Source organism: Amblyomma mixtum, chromosome 1, assembly GCF_055824585.1.
Source record: "Amblyomma mixtum isolate Tamu chromosome 1, ASM5582458v1, whole genome shotgun sequence".
NCBI lineage: Eukaryota > Metazoa > Arthropoda > Arachnida > Ixodida > Ixodidae > Amblyomma > Amblyomma mixtum.
The window spans coordinates 273,553,943-273,575,190 of NC_143012.1; the positions used below are offsets into that span (position 1 = coordinate 273,553,943).

The 21,248-nt window shown below is 48.3% G+C and overlaps 2 protein-coding genes across 4 annotated transcripts in view; one reads left to right on the plus strand and one right to left on the minus strand.

Moving 5' to 3' along the window:
- Positions 1 to 1,734: 1,734 nt before the first annotated feature.
- The window catches only part of LOC149371730 (flavin-containing monooxygenase 5-like), a 47,924-nt gene continuing 28,410 nt past the window's right edge, over positions 1,735 to 21,248 (minus strand). For all 3 annotated transcript variants that reach the window (XM_089566013.1, XM_089566014.1, XM_089566011.1), the window contains exons 4-6: positions 15,157 to 15,518; positions 5,924 to 6,135; positions 1,735 to 4,355 (exon numbers count right to left, since the gene is read on the minus strand). In XM_089566013.1, the coding sequence (XP_089422139.1) occupies positions 3,913 to 4,355; positions 5,924 to 6,135; positions 15,157 to 15,518 (1,017 nt within the window). In that variant the 3' untranslated portion in view covers positions 1,735 to 3,912. The remainder of the gene's footprint in view (positions 4,356 to 5,923; positions 6,136 to 15,156; positions 15,519 to 21,248) is intronic.
- On the plus strand, positions 17,932 to 20,714 carry LOC149371731 (uncharacterized). Its single transcript, XM_089585227.1, has 3 exons — positions 17,932 to 19,421; positions 19,733 to 19,844; positions 20,120 to 20,714. The coding sequence occupies exons 1-3, from the start codon at positions 19,234 to 19,236 to the stop codon at positions 20,387 to 20,389; spliced, it is 570 nt and encodes a 189-aa protein (XP_089441353.1). The 5' UTR covers positions 17,932 to 19,233; the 3' UTR covers positions 20,390 to 20,714.

A 21,248-nucleotide genomic window follows, 5' to 3' on the forward strand; every position in this document is an offset into this window, starting at 1 on the left:
CCGAGAAGTCTTCACGACACCTGCTTGACTCTTCAGTTCAGTTCAGTTCAGCTCAGTTTAGTTTTATTCCTTAAAGGAATAAAACTCCAACTCCTTCCTCTTCCAACTGCCTTGTGCAGATTTTGCCGCCCTCTCTCCTACGGCCCCTCTATGGCTGTCGTCGGCGCACCTGGGAGGCTAGTGCCCTTGAGTCAGTCATTCGCTGTCAATGCAGGTGGACTTACTTCATCGAGTGCAGGCTGCCTTTTCTGAGTATGATGCGGCACTATACAGGCACGTATCGCAGGCGCCATTACCTGTACTGGGCTTTTACTCGCGCAGTAAGGTATTCACATCGCACGGCGTCCACAGGTGAATCAAATATCGAAAACGGGCACGAAAGGGACGGTCACATATTTCTCGCTTCCGCACGATGCTTGGATATGCGTGTCTGCTGGAATCTGCGTACGAAATGGCATGAAGAAGGACAAGAAAAGATTCAATATAACGTCTAACGAAGGGCCAGTTAGTAAGTAGTGACCGTGAAAACAGCGCGCACAAAAAAGACGAAACACTAAGTATAGAACAGGACGGAGCACTCATGTTTCGTCCTTTTCTATATTTAGTGTTTCGTCTTTTTTGTGCGCTCTGTTTTCACGATGAAGGATTAAATATGGCTGGTGCTACGCATGTGTTCTAGGAAATAATGGGAGTTCGGAAATAATGAGAGTTCGGAAATAATGGGAGACTTGGGATGGGGTTAGAAAGCTTTCCCAGATGTCCATTGATGGAAGTGACAATAAGCCTATTGCAGCCTTGTAGCTGGAGAAAAAGCGCGGTTCTTCTAAATTACCACGTAAAAGCGGTATGAAAGCGGACACTTCAGCAGTAGGCAATGAACGATTATTTCCCAAGCATGAATAAGAGGCCTGATTTCTTCTTTCTTTCAACTTTTCCTTTGGACACGTGATCCCTCAAACGCCTTTGAAGTTCGATTTTGAAGTGAAAGTAAATTCAGCTCTTGAATGTAAGCAGAACATTCTGAGTCATAGTTTTCCTTCCTGTACGTCCGCGCTTTGTACAGACACCTCGGGAATATCTTTGTCGTGTAATATATCACGATGGGGAAAAATGCGAACAGAGCGGAGCCTAGGCGCTCCGCTGTTCGCATTCCTTTTAAACACGCTTTTACCTCGGTGGTAGCAAAAATATGCTACAGTTGTCGGTGATGCATTCTAGGATGACTCTAAAGTCTTTTTCTTACCACCCAGGTAAAAGCGCCCGGCCAGCATCGACTGCGACCATCCCGTGCGGCTTGGCCGCTCCTTAGTCCCCTCCCCCGTGAAGGGGGGTGAGACAGAGCGGCACAGGCGGTGTGGTCCTTATCTGTTGGACAGTAAAAGCTTTCAACAACAACAACAACAACAAAATTAACAGTGGAGCACGTAACTGCGCGCTGTTCGCGTTTCTTTTTTTCCATCGTGATAGCACATTAATTTATGGGCAGTGGAAGAATAAAAAATTATTATAAGAGATGGTCAGTGAGATTTCCCTCTTGGGCAAATATCATTTTTCATTACGTGACGGAACTGAGAGATGTTACATATATAGGAAAGCTTAGAATGTCTTTTTTTTTTTTCAACAGCGCATCGCCTTTTGATGTGCATTGAGTCATGTTGGGCTAGTGGGTCATTGTATGACGACCCATTGGCCGAACTTTAAGAGAAAGGGATCAAGGATGGATTGGATAAGGTGGGTGGTGGTGAAAACATTTATTTGGAAGGGACAGGAGGTATGTTTGGATCAGCCAGCAAGGGACCGATCCTTACAAGCACTACATGGAGGTCGCCAGTTTGTGACCCCAGTGGCGGTGGCCGCCGCCCGGCTTGTAAGTCGTGGCAGCCGAGCAGGGTCGCCTACCAGTCCTCCCGGATTGGGTTGGGGATGGGGGGAATGGCCGGGTTGGAGGGGCAAGCCGACACCATGTGATAGGTGTCAGAAGACACCGCTCGCAGTGCGGGTAGCTGCCGTTAAAGGAAGGGTCAAAATGTTTTATTGCTGCCGGGCACAGCAATGTATTTGTGAGAAGGCGAAGAAGAAGCCGCTCATCCGCCTTCTTGAGGCCTTTACATGCGCGAGGGTAAATACGATGACGATCTTGATAGTACGTTGTAATATCTTTAAAGGTATACACACGATTAAAATCAGTTTCGTGATCTGGTGGGGAGGAGAAAACAGCCCGGTGAGAGAGCGCGCGGGCGGCTGCGTCTGCTGCCTCGTTTCCTGCCAACCCCTGATGAGCAGGGGCCCATATGAGGTAACGGTCGGTGCGCGGGGTCTGTATCCCGTATGGAAATTTGGTATATTCGATAGGCTAGGAAGGGAGTGCAGCCTTGTTCTATACGTTCCGACAGGCCCCTCGCGAGTCGGTGATTATGTATTTTGAATCGGAGTGTGAGGCCGCGAGAGCAATCGCGACCTCTTCTGCTTGTGTTGCACTGCGGGCTCTGAAGTTGAGGCCGTTAACTGTGTTGCTGTTGTGAACCACCGCTACCGTGTACCATCCCTCGTGGTTAGGGCCGAAGGCGTCCATGTACCTGCGTGACCTTATCGACGGGGCGTCTGTAAAAGAGTACCTGGCGACGAAGCGAAACTGTCACCTGCAATATGCAGCACACTTTGTTCCTTGCTGTATGCTGCGTCAGATCAACATCAGTGTTGAGTCACTGAAGTGTGCGCTTTGCTTCTCAACACTCCTGCTAGCCACACGTTTGTTCCCCGCGATGTCGCCACTCAGAAGCACGACGTATACGCGATACGGCCCTACAAAACACGCACGCGGGCAAAACATAAAAAAAGGGTGGCATGTTTGCATGCATTCAAAACACAAATGTCCTCATTCGACTGCACGAAGACGAAATGCGAATATGTTCTTTCCAATTTTCTTTTTTTTTCGACTGGTCCAAGTGGTTACATTGAGTTTACAACGCGTATTGCACAGTGAAACCCATTACTCCTTCCTGGCAGCAGAGTGAGGTTGCTACGACATAGTGGCTACATCACAATGTGGCGCACACACGCATGCACAGAGAAGACACGTCACATTACGGCGGCACGTTCACGGTCGACAGCTCCAAGTGCGCAATGGGCCCAAAGGCGTGTACCACGGTCGCGGTGTAAGAACACGACAACAGAAGGGCTTGGACCCAAGGCTGAAGGAAGCAGATCAGAGGAAACATAAGCAGGAAATTCATATGACACACGTGTGCGCAATGAAGAGCGATGAAGTTTACGGGTGAATGCATGAAGTTGGGCTAGTTGGTTTTGCAATCCAAGAATTTAGCGCACAATACGGGACGGGTTGAAGAGAGACGACAACAAGAGCGCTCTTGCCGTCTCTCTTCTTCCCGTCCCGTCTTGTGGGCTAAATTCTTGTAAGTTTAGGGGAATCTCCCAAGGTGTAGTAGATTTCTCGTAAGGAAGCAGTTGCTCATCAGCATCTACCCAACTGAGCTAACCAGGAAGTCCTTTGGCCGTTCCGCCTACTGTCAACGGTACTTGGAAAGGCCGACGTACTTGGGAGATTCAGCAACGCCTTCGAAGTGTCATGAGTCCACGAGAGCCAAGTTCAGTGTTCAAGTGTCAATTGCTAGGACAGTGTTGGCAGATCGCCAAGACGTCCCAGTGTGGTGGATATGCGATTGTCCCTGAGCAGCATCAAACTGCAAGCAGCTCCAAAGAACAACCGTAGACGTTGCAGGCAGCGCTACCAGTCATCGTTATGCGCTGTGATGAGGCTGAATGCCACAGTGACCTCGCTGAGCTAGCATGACGTCTAGCGATGGCATATGCAAGACAGTTGCAGTGTCTCTTCCGGGCATTCACCGGGAAAACACTCGTCGTATAGCCATGGAGTCCCGCAGGAGTAGCGCGTCACGCGAAGAGGTAGTTCGCCAGCAGGGGCACCAGGAGCACGCACACGGTGACGACGACCATCGCCATCTCCAGGGCGGGCGCGAGCAGTTTGTCTGCGGCGGCGAGCATGGAGGGCCCTTCGTTGATGGCGGCCGGGTCCTGCCTGGTCCTGAGCGGCGTCTCGATGCGCCGCCGGGTCCCCAGCACCGCCTGCTCGGCGCCGTGCCACGAGTGCGCCCCCTGCAGGCGGAACATGTAGGGCACCTGCGGTCCGACAAGCAGCGCCCAGAAGAGCAGCGGCCGTCGCTGCAGCAGAGCCCTGGTCAGGCTCGGATCCACGCCGATGCGACGCGCCAGGTCGCGGGTGTACGGCATGTAGTCCACCTGGATGGTGTGCCGCGGGCTCGACACGTAGCGGCTGCGCTGCGCAGACTCTGTCCTCTCGACGTCGGCCGCCATCTCTGCCTGCACAGGAGAAACGTTGCAGCTCGTGCCTCGTGACCACCGTTCATATGGGCGACTCGAATAAAGGACACTTTATTTGGAGACCAAACACTTAAAGTGCATTTAAGCCTCGTTAATGTGGAAACTCGCTTTTGGGACAACGGACAGAGCTCATTAGGTCCCCAGTATTCCCGTTTCGTTCATATATGAACAGCAGTGAGGACAAAAGCTCGGCTACCTCAATCAGATGATTCCTTTCCCACATTCTGATCACTGAGTGAAGGACACGAGAAAAGGGGAACGTGGTAGAGGGAAAGGCTAAGTGACGACCTTCTTTTGTTTTCGGGTTTCTAGATGCTCCTTTCCATTTTCAGCATTGCTTGAATGGCCGTAGAGGAAACTCGCTTCGCAGCTTGTGCTACATTAAAAAAAGGCTCTGAACAGCTTTCAGCAGAACGGGTTGTGGTTTATGCACTAAGGGTTCGCGGGATGTGAACAGTTTTAATAAGAGACGACTGTCCGTCACATAACGAGGACCACGTGACAGTAACACGTGACAACCGCTGCCCCGCTGGAGCAGCGAAGTATCGAGGTGCACCGCAACGCAATGGTGACTATAGCAAAGCGAACGGGGCAGCGATTGTCACGTGGTACGTCGTCACGTGGTACGTGCCGCGATTTGGTGGACGTCGCTTTCCGCTCCCCGCAGGCGGGCAGTTTTCGAATGTCGCGAGAAGTGGCCCAAATTACTTGAGCCACAGCGGCGAGGGCAACACTTATATGGTGGTTACTAACGACCGGCTACAAATCTCTAATTGCAGTCAGACGCCCATCTGTAGTAGTTAAAAAGTGAACTATTTGATATTAATCAATCGCTTTACTAGGTGACATGACTGCCTTGTTTTTTTATGTTCGCCAACACAGGTATTACTACGCCGCAAAAGGTTCTCTTTGCCTAAACAAAAACCAGGTGTTAAAAATTCCTGAAACACCTGGCATGTTATCTGAATAAATTTTTTCACCGCTACCAACATGCAATAAGAATATGCTTCAAGTATAAGCCGCTACTAGAGCACTGCATTTACTAGAACACATGGAGAGGTTTGTTTAGAGCTCAATCACTGCCGACGGCATTGATGTTTCCACCGTGTTTGTCCTAGAAAGTGTAAAGCATCATTTGAGACAGAAATGGTAATAGCGCTACAGCAAGACGCGCACAAGAAAGACTGACACAGGACATGCGTTAACTTATAAACTTAACTTATAGGACATGCGTTAACTAAATAAACTCATTTGAGTTTATTTACTGCAAAGCGAGCAAATATATAGAAAATTTAAGGCATGCGCAAAAAAAGGTGGCTTTGCGATAAATAAACTCAGATGAAGTTAGCGCATGTCCTGTGCCAGTCTTTCTTGTGTACGTCTTGCTGTAGCGCTATTACCATTTCTGTCTCAAATAATGCACCATCTAGCCCAGATTGACGTTCTTCCAAACCATTTGTAAAGCATCTATGGACTTAAACCTGCATCCGCGTTTACTACATTCGCTCCGTGCGAAACACGGTGCCTTTCTCAGTCTGCCGACTTGCCTTGGAGGGCAGTCGGACGTTGCCCAGCAACACCTGGACCACCCAGCGAGCCTGCATCTCAGCTATGGGGTTGATGGCGCCCAGGGGCTGGATGTAGCCCACGAAGCTCAGCGTGGCAGGGTGAACCAGGTGCGTGGGGAAGACGTACTTGAACAGCGGGAGCCGGTTTCCCTCCATGGGGAGCACGGAATCGTCCAGAAATGGAAACCTGAAATTAGACAAAAAATAACGGCTCCTTCATGCAGTTAAGCAGGAGCTCCTACCTCCTAGATGCGTGATGCTGAGCGCTCTGTATTCACCGCGTGGCCTACAGCCCCTGCCAGACAGCTGCCTCCATGGTGGAGGGAGCAGTGTGATAGCGCTTATCGTCGTACAAAAGTAGCCTAGCTGGAAAAGCCTTTCCTATAATCTTTGCCCAGCTAATTAGATCAATTATAAATTCTTCTCTGCATTTTTGGTTTGGTTTGGTTTGGTTTGGTTTGGTTTGTGGGGTTTAACGTCCCAAAGCGACTCAGGCCATGAGAGACGCCGTAGTGAAAGGCTCCGGAAATTTCGACCACCTGGGGTTCTTTAACGTGCACTGACATCGCACAGTACACGGGCCTCTAGAATTTCTCCCCCAGAGAAATTCAACCTCCGCGGCCGGGATCGAACCCGCGTCTTTCGGGTCAGCAGCCGAGCACCATAACCACTGAGCCACCGCGGCGGCTCTCTGCATCTTTCAAAATAACTATCAAAAAAGCAAATCAGGAAGATAATCAAAATTTAAACACGTCTCTCCCAAGTCCACACAATAAGGAGGCTCTGTATTGATCCACGGAGCACAATTAGCATTCCCCGGCCTCCCATCACACAAAACGAATAGTGTTGTCCCCTCAGGAGGCTAAGCAAGACCTGGGACGTATCACTCGGTGTCTGGCTTTACTTTTCCAGACACAGAGAACGGAACCTTTAAACGTCCTCACCCCATTATCGTACCATACTGAGGTCGACGAGTCGGAGCTTCTACCAATTGTTTCCTCAATGCAGTGTCCTGCCCGATGTGACGGGGTTACTGTTGGCGTGTTGAACATTTTAGCGCAAGACTTCACAGAAGATATTGCAAATGCGTCAATATAAAAACAAAAACAGATTCCACACAGTTGGAAAATGGCCAAAATAATTTCGCTTTTGAAAAATACAGGGAATGAATTTCAGTTAGACAACATACGGCCAAATGCTTTAACAATAACTTTAGTGAAGTTGATAGAGAGAGTAGCCTCACAAAACATGTTCCTGATGTTAACGGCCTCAGCTCCGCACATATTGGCTTTCCGCTTTCCGCTCTCATTTTCTTTGCAGAGTTTTTGGCTATTGGTTTGGCTCATCTCAAAATTCCGTGGTATTTAGCATAGGTTCTCATCCTTGAAGACTACCTTTCAGTTTTATTCTCTCTCCAAGCTTCCAGAAAATGTCTATTGAATCGCTCCCTTAGGTTTTTTGTTCCGCGCACAGTGAGAGAGGTCCGTTTTGTCTGGGTACGTGGTCATTCGGGTGTCTATTTTAACGAGGTGGCTGATTTACCGGGAAGGTCAGCTCTCAGTGCCCCTGTAATCTATCCGGCCCCTCACCTCATTCTGTAGAAGTTTTGCCGTTTCTAGCGGTTCCAACACATCTCAGGCACCTTCAGTGATCAGTTCCTCAATACCGTAGATTTTGAGCACTTACAGTACCCTTGGAATGTCCGGTCATGTAAATCAACGCTGTGCGAGGTGTCAATGACGCTTTTGCGATGCAGAATCCCTCACTTAAATTTTTACTTGGTACGCATTTCAGAGAAAGACGTATCTGGAGGTCCTTATTTCGAGGTTAGGACTCCCTCTGTCCCTTTCAGTTCTTCTCGTTCGGTGCAAGCGCCAAGGGATTCGCGTTAAGAAGGGTTTGCAGATACCTTCATGATAACATTATTGCAACTGGTAGTTGGTTACCTTGTTAAATGTGTAAAAAATTCTTCCGCGTCCAAATATGTGTATTTTTTCTATTCCTGGCACTTCAAATTTGTTTAAGTTATTAGAATTTTTCAGCAATTATTATTTTTTCTAGTTTCAGTCATTCCACTATGCTACTCCACCGCCTCATATGCCTGTCTTTACCGCTCAAATACTATGATTTTCCTTGGAATTCACTACCATACCTTGGCCAATCCACCCGCGTGGGTATGTGCCATGTTTACCGAGGTAAACAGCAACACGAGGCGTGCTCGGCTGCTGCGATAGCCTATTTTGAGGACGGGTCTTATTTTAAGCACGATAAGGAGAAACGACTGCTTCAAAGCCTTAATACTTTTCCACGAATTTGAATGCGAGGCTGCAGGCTTGTACACAGCGGGAATTGCAACTGTTAAGTGTCACCTACAGAAGTTCGATGCGGAACGCTTTCGGGTGGTACGTGTACGATCCCGCAGCATTCATGCTTAGCACTCGGAGCCAACTAAACAGGCTTTGCTTGATGAGCGTCGCCACGTGGCTGCCAAGCAAGTCTCTGAGCTCTACTGTGGTGGTGGTGTCCTGGTAACAAGTACAGATGCAATAGTATACTGAGTTTGCAAATCACCACGCCTCTCTTTTTGCTGCCACTTAAAGCACGGCTGATGATGATCATGTAACGCGCTGCTGTCTATGAATATTCAGCTTTCTGAAAGTGAGTACGCGGCAATAATTGGTTCTTTGAGCCTTGGATGAATCGGAAGATGCAAATGATCATTTGCCATTTTCGAAAACCCCGGGACCTGACGGCCTCTGAGGAGAATTTTGCAAGACATTTAGATCTATTTTATCCCCTGTCCTCCAAATTTCTCAGACCAGTATTGATGTGGAATTTTTTTTCCGCCATCATTTACCAAAAGGCACATTGCCTTAATGCCGAAAGCTCGCGATAAGGAAGAACTACGATCTGTAAATGGCTGCTGACCTATAAAACTTTCTAATGTTGATTATAAGATTTGCGCTAAAGTCCTCTCAAATCGGCTACAGCTTGCAGTGTCAACTTTGATCGGACCTCGTAAAACATGTGGCTTGAGGGGACGGTATATACACTCTTATCTACATGTTGCGCCCATGCTGTTGCAGTGTTGCAGTGACACTCATGAATAACTAGCACTGCTGCAGATTTACCTGGCAAACGCGTTCGATCGAGTGTGCCATTCATTTCTTTTTTCTCCTTTAAATCAGTTCAATATTGGTTCAATTTTTTCTTTCGGGGGTGCGCCTTTGTTACAAACACTGTTCCACGCGCCTGATTGTAAACGGCTGCCTCTCACAACCAGTCTGTATTCAGTCGTCTGTGAAACAAGGTTGTCCACTGTTCCCGCTCCTGTTCGCGCTATACTGGGAGGGGCCGCCGTGGTGGCTCAGTGGTTATGGTGCTCGGCTGCTGACACGAAAGACGCGGGTTCGATCCCGGCCGCGGCGGTCGAATTTCGATGGAGGCGAAATTCTAGAGGCCCGTGTGCTGTGCGATGTCAGTGCACGTTAATCTTTAGAACCCCAGGTGGTCGAAATTTTCGGAGCCCTTCACTACGGCGTCTCTCATAGCCTCAGTCGCTTTGGGACGTTAAACCCCATAAACCAAACCAAACTATACTGGGAGGCACTTTGCATAAGTGTTATAAACAGAAGAGCCGTCAGTGGCTTCTGTATTATGGGTCACGAACTGAAGGAATTAGCTTATGCAGATGACTTCGCGTTTTTCTGCGCTGATAAGCCAATCATCGATAGAGTTATTCGTTTAATGGAATGCTTTGGTTTAGCTTCGGGAGCTTGAATTAATCGCTTTAAGAGTTAAAGGGAGACTGAAGCACTTTTTTTGAAAATCAGGCTGGCAGCGGCGTCCTATAGTTTTTCATGCTGTATACTGGAATATCGCGTCCAAATAAGGCAAAAACAAGCGCGAATTGCCTTTTTTAGCCTTAATATGCGGCCTGTGCCGCGGGGCACGCCGCGCGGCGCGCCGCCGCCCGTGATTGGTCAAGAGAGGTCGTGACGTCACTTTGAGGACTGGAGAAGCCGATGCGGATCCGGCGCTGCGTTGAGTGCAGATCGCAGCTTTCCGTGTCGTTGTAAAAGCGAATACGGCGACTATATTTTTTTTACTGACCTCCAAAGAAAAGTTTACTACAGTTTGCTCATTCCACGTATCGCCTGAAACCAAAAAAGACAAGCAAAAAATTCTACGCCTAGCACAAGCATACGCGAGCGTCAAAGACGCGATGCAGACCATGCGTAAAAGGTGCCAGCACAACCTCGGCTCGTATTCTCGGAAAGGAAGGGGTGCGAACAATACTCAAGTGAATTAACACCACCGGACGCCTCCTCGCTCGCCCGGAAGAGCGTCATCCTAAAGAAAAGGCCCAAAGCAGTGAGTACAAAAAATCCTGTTCTCAGTACCCGGCGTTGCAGCTTGGGGCAAGAAAGTATTTCAAGGAAACGATGAAGGAGCACAAAGTTGATGTCAAAATTAGCGAAGCCCAGTGGCCAAGCACTGCGAGGCATGTGACCACAGGATAGTGACTCAATCATTGTGCGCTGGAAACCAAGCTAAATACGCGCACAAGGCTGCTGCTTCACTCGTGGCGCGTTCAGTAGATGCCAGAAAATATTAATCGCTGCCTCGGAAACGTTCGCCCTTCCTAGATTTGCAGTTTAGGTTCAGTGAAGTAGTTACCAACTATATGTGTGTTTAAAAGCCAAGCTAGCTGCAACTCGACCGCTGCCACAACTTGATGAAGAAACCGAATAAGGTTGAGGTGTTTTTTTGCAAAAACTCGGTTGGCATTCAATTCTCTCATAAATTTGCATCCGAAATCAACGTCGAACGCTTTCATTTTAATCGCTTAGCTACGATTAAACGAGATGCCGCATATGAAGAGCTTCGATGCTTGCTTGCTTGGACACGTCGAACCGAATATAAAATCACTAACCGAGCCTTGCTGAGCACACCTCAGGTGGTCTGGCCGCACCTAAGCTGAGGAGAGCGACACATGCTTGAGCCTCTATAAGGTTTCTGCAGGGGCTAAGTGAGCATGTTTCTATTTATTTATTTATTTATTTTATTTATTTATCAAATACTGCCAACTGCCTCTTGGCAGTCAAAGCAGGAGTGGATACATTGTTCTTGAACAATTGCTAAGGTGAGTTTAACAGCGGCAAAGAAAGAAAACATGCTATTGACAATCAGCCATGAAGGAATGTGCACAATCAAAAAACACACAAAAAAAAGAAAGAAGGAATACACTTTGAAAGGCGGACGGCAAAGCAAGAAGCGTTGTAAAGAAATACTTGCAGCATCATAGATAAGATGACACGGCTGTAACAACTGTTCTAGTTTAAGAAGAGGCGCTTCTTCAGAATGGTGACACGCCTCTCATGCGCGAGAAAATCGATGGAACTGTCATGGTTCAGCCGCGCCTTTTCGACAGAAATCTCCAGAGATCACAGTAGGGACAAGCTCTGCATGGAGCCGCTCTTACAAAAGTGCTTCGAGCTGAGTAGGCTTTCTTTAGTCGGCTTGAATTCTTCGTCACAACAGCGAGTGCTTGCGCTGCGAGCTTATGATCTTGCGGAAAACAGTGGAAGTCGACACAGTCGCGGCTGTAGTTGGTCGTGGACACGAACGCAGAGTACTACCTCGTGTTGAATCTGATTCTCAAAGTCGGCTGACACGCTTTGTACGTCACAACGCACACAGCACAAGAAACAACGCGCGCTGAAAGCTCGCTCGGGTGCGCCGAAGTATCCCCGGCTCCTCAACATGACGTCACGTTTGCCGACATGGACGAGGTTTCCCTCTCCGCTGTTCTCCTCTCCTACGCTCGCGCGGGGCGCGGGAGATTTGAACATCTTGTTTTTAATTGCCGATTGCGCCACTGTTTTAGCCAAAAGCGAAAAAATAATTTCACAGACGTGATCAGCAATGACACTACTTCAAAACCCTAAAAAATTACCATATTCGAAAACCGCCTCAGTATCCCTTTAAGGTCTCTGATTTGGAATGTGGGGATCGACCCCTGCTGAATACGATGGAGCGCAATGGACATGTAGGCCACCCAAGTACATATGGCGTCCCTTTAAGTGCCTATAAGCACAGTGCACAATACTGGAAAGACCGTGTGCCAACTCTTCAGCGCTATGCTCAGACTTTTGTCCCCCACGGTCTCTCGACCTTTGGCAGGGCTACCGCATGTAATATGTTTCTCGTCACTAAACTTACTTATTACACTAGACTCTATATCCAGCGTTTTCACAGATTTTTCGCCTGTTTTGTGTGGGATTCGTCTTCTGAATTTGTAAGCCATGTTAACTTTTCCCGGCCTGTAAGCGCTGGCGGCCTTGGTTTAGTCCACCTGTAGGTCCGGCAGACAGTTTTATGTCTCATGATTTTCCGTAACATTACACACCCAGTAGTGCGTGAATTTTTTCAAGTTAATTTAGTTCATGTTTTACCGAACCTCACTCTGCCTTTCAATGTTTCTGATCGCCCGTGTTTGTGGGGCTTCATGCATGAGGTGCATTTAGATGTTTGTTTCCAGCTTGTTCATTACTTCCCTGAGTTCCGGTTTTCAGTGTCGAGGAAAGGGTTGTACAAGGATTTAATCTGAATGCTCTTCCCTCCACCCATGTACCGTTCTATGTATTTTGGTTTACCGGGACACGACGTAGTGCTCATAAGAGTACATAAAATGCCCCTCTCGCCACGTATCAAGACAATTTTTAAGGCGGAAGCCTTTAATGTCTCATCGTTGTAAGCAGCAGTTGTCGACAGAAAATGTCACGCTTTTCAATTGGTGGAAACGGTCGTGACGTCACAGTGCGCGAATTTCAAACGGGGCCAATTGCACTTTGGCTAGTAACCATACAACCAATTGAAGGGATCGTATAGTGATGCTCCAAGTAAGTGGGACTGAGCTTAGTTAATTGCTTAATTACCCAATTAGCCTAACTAGCTTTACTAGTCAGGCCATATAAATAAATAAAAGCGATTAAGAAATTGGTCGAGCTCAGGAAACGAACCCCGGTCTTCGGCGTGAGAGACGAGCACGTTATCCACTCCGCCATGCCAGCTCGATGGTTTGGAATGAACAAAGGCGCGTCTAGTGAATACGGTGTCTTCACTCACTCTCATCCTCCTCCAATCCCTCCCGGCGAGGTTTAGGTGTCCACCGACAAATGAGAGACAGATACATTTCCTGTCCTCAAAAACCAATGTACCGACGAGCGAGGCGTAGAACCGAATGGGCGAAGGCGTTCTATGGACTCCTTGGCAGCGTTGCAAGACGCTGTCGCGTTCCACTCTTAGGGGCGAAGCTTAACATCTTAACCACACATCAGTGATCACACTTAAGGTAAAAAAAGTGCCCCCCTGAATTTTGACGGGTGTCCACCGAGATATGTGAGACAGTTACTGCGTAATTTCCTTTCCTCAAATACAATTTTCATTTTCTTCATTACGGCTCCTCTTTAACTATCTTCTTTCACTCCCACCTCCCTTCCTCTACGGTGCGGTTCAGGTGTCCACCGAGATGACAGAGAATTACTGCGCCATTTCCTTTCCTCAAAAATCGTTGCGTTCAAAGGGCAAGGCATCGCGCCGAACGGGTGGTGGCGTTCCCTGGACTCCCTGGCAGCGCTACAACGCGCTGTCGCGTTCCACTCCTGAAGGCGAAGCTTAAGCGTCATTAATTAGCAGTTAATTAGCATTCAGACATTAATCAGTAATTAACAATTAATTAGTGATTTGCCATCACTTAGTAATTAGTACTCAAATATATGTGACGCCACCAGTGCCACAGAAACAGCGAAGGTGGTGCGGAAAACGCTTCCGCCTCTACCCACTTTAGACAGTCAAAGTGCCCCCTGAATTTTTTTTTGTATCAGCTACATAGCGAGACATTGTCAGTTAAAAAATGGTTAGAAAAAAAATGGCATTTTTATGTCTACGATTCACTGCCGATTTTGTGATGCTCCTGAAATGATTGAGCATTGCTTCATCGATCGCAAAGATGCTTACAAAGGACATCGAAGAAATGACTTAATTTGACCCCGTACTCTGTTCGATATCTCACTGCACTGTCATTTGTTGATGAACCCCTAAACACGTTCTTTTTGATTGGGCTACACAGCCTCTAGAAAACACGCATGATGAACAAACACTGTGAATCTGTTGTTTTTGTAAAATAAAACTTTAGCAGAGTGATTGTTCTTCTAAAATAATTATATGCCCAGACTGAATTTGAGGCAGAGTGGCAACCACTCCTAGTGCTGTGCTCTTCATTGCCTTCTTTCTAGTGCGTGCATGGTTGCTTGTGTGTGTCGCATAACGATGTAATAGTGATATGCCCTGTGTGGCGTCTTTTCTCGATTGGTTGTTTAGGTGTGTCGTGTTATGCATTGTGTTGATTTGCGATTTTCTTCGTGGTTTGTACATGGTGCATGTATATAAACCATTGCATCACTGTAATAAAAACCCACCAACGTCGCAAGATACTTGGCACAAACCGACAAACATCGCAAGATCTTCCTCATGGTTTACCCATCGGAATAGTGCCTTCCTCCGCAACGAAACACATGTTCGTACGGGATGCATCTTTGCGCATCAGTGTTCGCCGTAGTGGTGGTCAAATGTTTAGGGGAATCCCCCAAGGTGGAGTAGATTTTGTAATAAGGGAGTAATTACTCATTGACATCCACCCAAGCGCAGCCATACGGCTACAAAAGAAAGCTACACAGCTTTCTCAGAAACTTCGCAGTTAAAGAAAAATTCGTCCTGGTCCGGGGTTCGAACCCGGGACCACCGCTTCACCGGAGTAGTCGCTCTACCAACTGAGCTAACCGGAACGGCAAGCTTATGGAAGGGCGAGAGCGAATTGATCAATAACTCGATCAGTAACTGTTCCCACTTCGAGTTATTGATCAATTAGCTCTCGCCCTACCATAAGCTTGCCGTCCCGGTTAGCTCAGTTGGTAGAGCGACTACTCCGGTGAAGCGGTGGTCCCGGGTTCGAACCCCGGACCAGGACGAATTTTTCTTTAACTGCGAAGTTTCTGAGAAAGCCGCATAGCTTTCCTTTGTAGCCGTATGGCTGCGCTCAGGTGGATGTCAATGAGTAATTACTCCCCTATTAGTGTTCACCGTAGTTTCATCCTAAATCTCTGCAGATCAAATATGCAAGGTGTTCCCTGCAAAGACCGATCACCTCATCTCGTATCCCGTTGCGAGCACGACGTCATCGACCTTGGTGTCCTCGGGGTCTCCGCGAAACCACACGCCGGTCTCGGTGAACTCTTGGACGTCGCCCTTGATGACGAGTGTGCCGCTGAGCACCCGGTTGGCGAGCGCATCGTTGATGGTCGGGTGCTGCTGGAAGAGGCGGTGGCGGGGCCTCAGCCCCAGCAGCTCGTGGTTGAGCATCCGCTGGCATTCCCGCTCGGCCATGGTGTTGAGCAGCCAGAGCGGCAGGTGCTGGTAGTAGCGGCGCTGGATGAGCGTGTCCATGGGCATCCCGTTGGGAGCCACGCGGTGAAGCACCCACGATCCGCGCCGGGTGCTCAGGTACACCTGCGCCACAATACACCCAATGGTCGTCCTCATTGAAACCGAGCAGCAATGTAGGAGGGCCGGCAACAGCCCAGTCTACGAAACAGGTTTCCACAGCTGACTAGAAGGAGTTAACGCATGCGCTCTTTGGGGGAGTGCTGCGAGTACGTGCAGAAAGCTCGCTCTACCACTGGCTTAGTGCTGGACGCATAAGACAGCCAGCGGGAACAATGGCGGCATGAAGGGAGTCACATACTGGCTCATTTTTTTTAACCTCTACAGGTTTTTATTTTAAAATCTGTGCGAGAAACGTCGGTGCGGTCTGATGAGCTGATTAGTACAGAAAAGTAAGTAATTAGTAAGCTTTCCGTCTTACAAAAAAGAGCTTTAAGTCTAGCCTGTAAAGTCCCTTATCGCTCTCACACTGCAAGTTTATTCAAGATGCACCACATAATTCAGTTTTCGTCAATGTATGACTACAAGCTATGTCGTATGTATAAACTCTGTTTACAGAAAAATAATGATGTCGTAACAAGCTTAGCACGGCTAGCGGAAAACTTCCCTGTTTATAATGTTCGCCATCCCGAAGTGTCGTATGTCGCCAAATGCAGAACCAATGATGGACATCAAATGCTGAAATTTCTTCTGCCCACACTTCTAAATCGCGTATTAAAAGAAACTAACATTGATACATCTCGTATATCCCCAATGAACTGCGTGAAATGTTTGTATAATGATGCCATACAGTGACTTTTTCTTTTTCGCCTGATCCTTTCCAATTTCTAGCGATTTTGCTTACTCATGTATGTGTTTTGTCCAAGTGCATTGCACTTAATTCCTTAGCCGCACGCTTCTATGCTGCCCCGTGTGCTAGGGGGTCAGGGCTCTTCAAGCTTTTTCTCACAGCTTTTACGTGCCCTCCTCGTAACTTTTTGTTGCAGAATAAAATTTGATTTGATTTGTTTTGAAGCGGTCATTATGTGACAAATAGTGGTATACAGTTAGACGATTAATTAAATTAATTTATTTTAGGGGGCAAGATTATATCGCGAAAGTGATAACCGTCAACATCGAAGGCGATTCCGGTTTTTATAATTTCTTAACCGACAACGTAGTTCGAAGCATGGAACGTCAAAAATACGTTTTTGAAAGCCTGTTGAACTGGCTTTCCCACATTACCTAATTATAAAGTGGCGCCGCTGCGCGTGGAATACGCGCAGAAATCAAGTTAAATTCTTCTGCATCATCAAGTAAAGCATCAAATAGGCATCAAATACGCCTTTATTTGATGCATAAAAACTACGAGAGACACCATTTTATGAATATGCAATGCGGAAAACCAACTCAACGAGCTTTCAAATGCATATTTTTGACGATCGATATTTCGAACCGCATTGCCGACTAAGCAAATCTAAAAATAGGGTTTGCCGTCGATGCGGACTGCCACCAGTTTCTCAATATATTCTTGCTCCCTAAAATAAAACGACAGAAAGCATTAGTTAATGTAGTTACTCGTCTAATTACTGATGCATACGAGGTACATAATGCCGGCCTTGCTGTAAAATCCAGCTCAAGACCTGCACAGACTTATTTCTCAACGTTCTCAATATAAAAATCTTTGAAGGTTAAAAAAGAATAGGTCTCTATATACAGGGCGATCCTAATGACAAGAAAAGTAAAAAAATTCTCGAAAAGGAGGGATAGTACTGCAGCACGGTGCGGTTTTCACAGCGATGCACTTTTTTTAATAGCGAAAATTTTTATTGCCTCATTCGTCATTGACAGGTGGCGCTCTGACGCCACTGTAGAAGTTTAGGATTAAAACTGTAGTTAAAAAAGAATGAACGCCGTCAAGTGTGACGGATTGCTTTAAGAAACACTAAGGAAAAAAAGAAGCAGAGCATGGTGGCAACTGCCACCACACTGTTTCCAAGGGAACGCTCCTATCTTGCATCCAAACATCCATCCACAAACTACTGATACAGCTGAAGCGCCACCTTTTAGTGGCAAATGTGGAAATTCTGGAGGAAAAAAAAATCTTACTGAAAAATTATACCCTTACGTTTGCCCCTTTATATCTGCGAAAGCCACATCCTGCTAGTTTCCATACCATATACGAGCTGCCAGCGCTCTCCATGTGGAAGTTAATCACGAAACATTTTTACGCGCGAGCGGATTCGCGAATATGGATGCCCCGAATGTAGCTTTCTGCCGCCCACGCAAGAAATGTGGGCGGACGAGATTAAGAAGTTTGCAGGGATACGGCGGCCGCAACTGGCAACTGGCGACTGCAACTGGGTTGATTGGAGAGACATGGGAGATGCCTTTGCCCTGCAGTCAGGCTGCTGCTGCTGCTGCTGATGATGATGATGGTGCGTATCACGGCCAGTTTGGTGGCATTACTCAGCCTCAAGTTTAAACGCGTGCTGGAAAGCTCGCCGACGTAATGAGGAGAATTGGCGGCTGTATTCGTGAAACTCTGGTCATGCACTGTGATCTGACTCCTCCTAAGGGCCCAGTGTTTCAGCCTGTCACTCAGTGCATTCTGGACACTGAGGGTCCTCGCAGTGTTGGGAGTGCAAGCGTTGTAAGACCAGTTATTATCCGGTTAGATGTAAAGTTAGAGGAAGACGATGGAGCTGTCGTTCGCTGCTGCTGATTCCGTGCACGAGCGGCACGTGTTACGCTTAGCCACCCAAACAGCTTGCGCAGCTGGCGTTGCACAAGTTTCCGGCAGGCTCCGCACAACCAGACAGGGCCAGCTTTTGCAAACCAAAGTTTCCCGTATGCATGCACTGAAACGCGTGGGCGATGAAAGCAACCGTGGCCGAGGTGCGAGTGGCCGCAGGGAACAGCGCAGCCACGCAATTTCCTGCCTTCGTGCGTCTCGAAGAAACAAGGAAAGTGAGGCCCCTCATACCACGCAGCTAACTCCGGAGCAGCGCTACGTAATGAACACCATCACCTATAGCCAGGAGGAAGTGTTTGCCCAGAACGAACGCCAAGCCAGCGTCTCAAGGTTCGCGTGGCGCACACCCGTCATTCGATCGACAGTCGATCGAGCTAGGTATTTGTTTACGACCGCAACCTCGACCAGGATCCGGCTTCTCCTTCGCCTTCCCGCCGCACATCCTCCCTGCGGCAGTTATCATCACAGGCATCGAAAAGCCGCCGCTTACACGCTTCTTCGCACGCGTCACTCCTTCGGAAGAGCGAGGTTAATCGGTGGAATCTATTACGAGTCCCTTGCAGTGACGTCTGTTCAGCGCAAAGCCCCCTCCCTGTATTTCGATCGTCTACGGCGACAACCCTGTCTCCTCTGTGATGACAAGTTGGCAGCTGCAGTAGGCATGCTCAGACTCCGGTAAATCAACTCATGTCGTGAAAAAAAAAAAAATACGCGCTTTCTTTCGCATTATTGCTGTCTTTAGAGCACAGTCATTTTTCTCCGTTTGTTTTTCATTGTTTCCTTTTCTCGCATTTACTCGCTTGACCGCATTATCAGAGCCTACAGGGATGAAGATTGAAGAATTGCTGATGTTCAGTGCAGTGGGCGGTCAAGGCTTGCAACGTTGGAAGAAGACGAATCGATAGTTGCTGCGGCTGTTGCCGACCCCTGTCTGTCATAGGCTACAACAACAACAACAACTGTTTGGACGCCAGGGAGATCCCTGACGCATTGGACCTCAGTTGCTGCTGCGACACTACCAGAAGCAGACTGCGAGAGGCGGGTTTCATGAACTGCGTTGCCGCTCTGAAGCCGCGCCTCACAACAAAGCAGAGGAAAGAGCGACTGAACTTCGCCCGAGCTTTCGAGGAGTGGTCGGCAGACGAGTGGCGGGAAGTGATCTTCAAGGACAGCTCCACCTTCTGTTACACGCTGGGACCAACGGTAGCGTGTGTGTGGCATCCGGTGAACAGCAGGTAAGTCCTCGCATCCTCACTGCTAACGGAAATCGCGGGTAAAGTTCGATTAACTGCTAAAACATAAGGATGATTTGCAATGGGTCGTAGTCTTAAGAATGCAGTGCAGATTCACTTCTTCCCATAGCGCTTGACTTGACATCGGTGCAGTATTGAATGCCAAGTGTTCCATTTGCGTGTAGTGCAGATCAGTACACTGGGTTGAATGTTAATTTTAGCCTCCACCTTTATTTCCTTTCTGCAGCGGAGTGAGGTAGCTCCACGCTTTCGGACCCGACATATGTGTAGTGCCTGGTCTCTCGTATTCCCAGGTGTATCGGCGGCTGCACCCACAGCATGCTGCTGGGTCAGTGTCTGGGGCGCCATCATTCCGGACGGCCTGGGATCACTCGTGCGAATCGAAGGCTCATTCACCGAGACGAGGTACTGTGAAGTACTCACCGAGCGCTTGATTACGTACAGTCAGGCCGGAATGAAACGCGAACAGAGCATGTCAAGAAAACAAAATATTTTACCTGCCTACTTTCAGCTGAAGTGTACAACTAGCCTGATTCATGTGTCTGGGTAAAGGGCCTACTCAATTGCATAATCGAAAAAAGGTTGTAAAGGAATATCTCGCTCCAAAGCAGAAATGTATGACATATGTGTGTTCGCGTTTCATTCCGGCCTGACTGTACGTCCTGGACGGGCTGTTTCAGGATGCCTGCCACCTGTTCCAGCGCGACCGCAGCAACGTGCACAAAGCACGCGCTGTGAGCTCCCTTCTGGAGCGCTACGCCGTGCCTCAGCTGTCGTGCCCGCCTAACGGGGCTGATCTCAGCCCGGTCGAAACAATGCTGGGGAATCCTGAAGAAGGCGCTTGCATCACGACGACTTTGCGGTGGCACAGCGGATCAGCCGTGGCATGCCGTGAAGGAAGAGCAGGACGCGCGGCGCGGACGTTCGGAGCTAGTGGCGGAGCTCTATGAGTCGATCAATGCCAAGGTAAGTTGGCCAAGTCGTCGTGGTCGACGGTAACTTTTCATCCCATCGAGGGCCCCTTCATGCCGTCGAGTGCCACTGTTATCTGCTTCCGTCAATAAACTTGTAGGAATGTCTCTAATGTTTTCCGATTCACCTTCCCGATCATCTCTTCCTGACGGTACGCCTGTAAAGAAAATTCACAACCGACCACATATCGTAGTAGCCAATTAAAACAGCTTTCAGAGGACTCGCTGTAATGAATATTAAATCCACTGCCGGAGACGGTGCCGGAAAAGCACTTTCGGCAGAAAAGCAGTGCCCGCAGCAAACCTCGCCGCCTCTATAATTAATAACTTATCGCTCCGGTGCGAAAAAGAGCACGTCACACTAGCCGCCGTCGAGGTGTATTGCGCCGTCTTGCTTAAAATCGAGCAGCAGTGGACGCACGCGACAGGCACTAGTATGCAGCATGAGACGAACATAAAGCGCCAGCAAAAAAACAGAATGGGTCTTCGTTCATTCACAGCGCCGCGGTTTGATGCCATGCATGGGGTCGTCCGCTAGTGCGCGACAGCGCCATGTTCTCGATTCCCTTCGTCAGCAGCAGAGCGACCGAACGCTGCACTAGAAATGTGTCAAGCGTGACCCGCACGAGGGCGAAGTCACTCGGGGCACTATCGGGGGGAGCGGTATAGCAGCTGCTCTTTGAACGGTTCATTGCTAAAGAGAGCTCCTAATTTCAAGCGCTAACAGCGGCCCCACAGTGCTCCGGCCGTTTAGTTTTTTGGCTGATAGCGCTTGAAATTAGGAACTCTCTTTAGCAATGAGCCTTTCAAAGAGCAGTTGAAAACTGGAGGAGACTGT

Bases quoted from the DNA above. Each gene is read 5' to 3' on its own strand.
- LOC149371731 (XM_089585227.1), top strand. From the start codon at position 19,234: ATGAACTGCGTTGCCGCTCTGAAGCCGCGCCTCACAACAAAGCAGAGG. The intron at 19,422-19,732 runs GTAAGTCCTCGC...TCGTATTCCCAG, and splicing joins TGGCATCCGGTGAACAGCAG to GTGTATCGGCGGCTGCACCC. The intron at 19,845-20,119 runs GTACTGTGAAGT...GGGCTGTTTCAG, and splicing joins GGCTCATTCACCGAGACGAG to GATGCCTGCCACCTGTTCCA.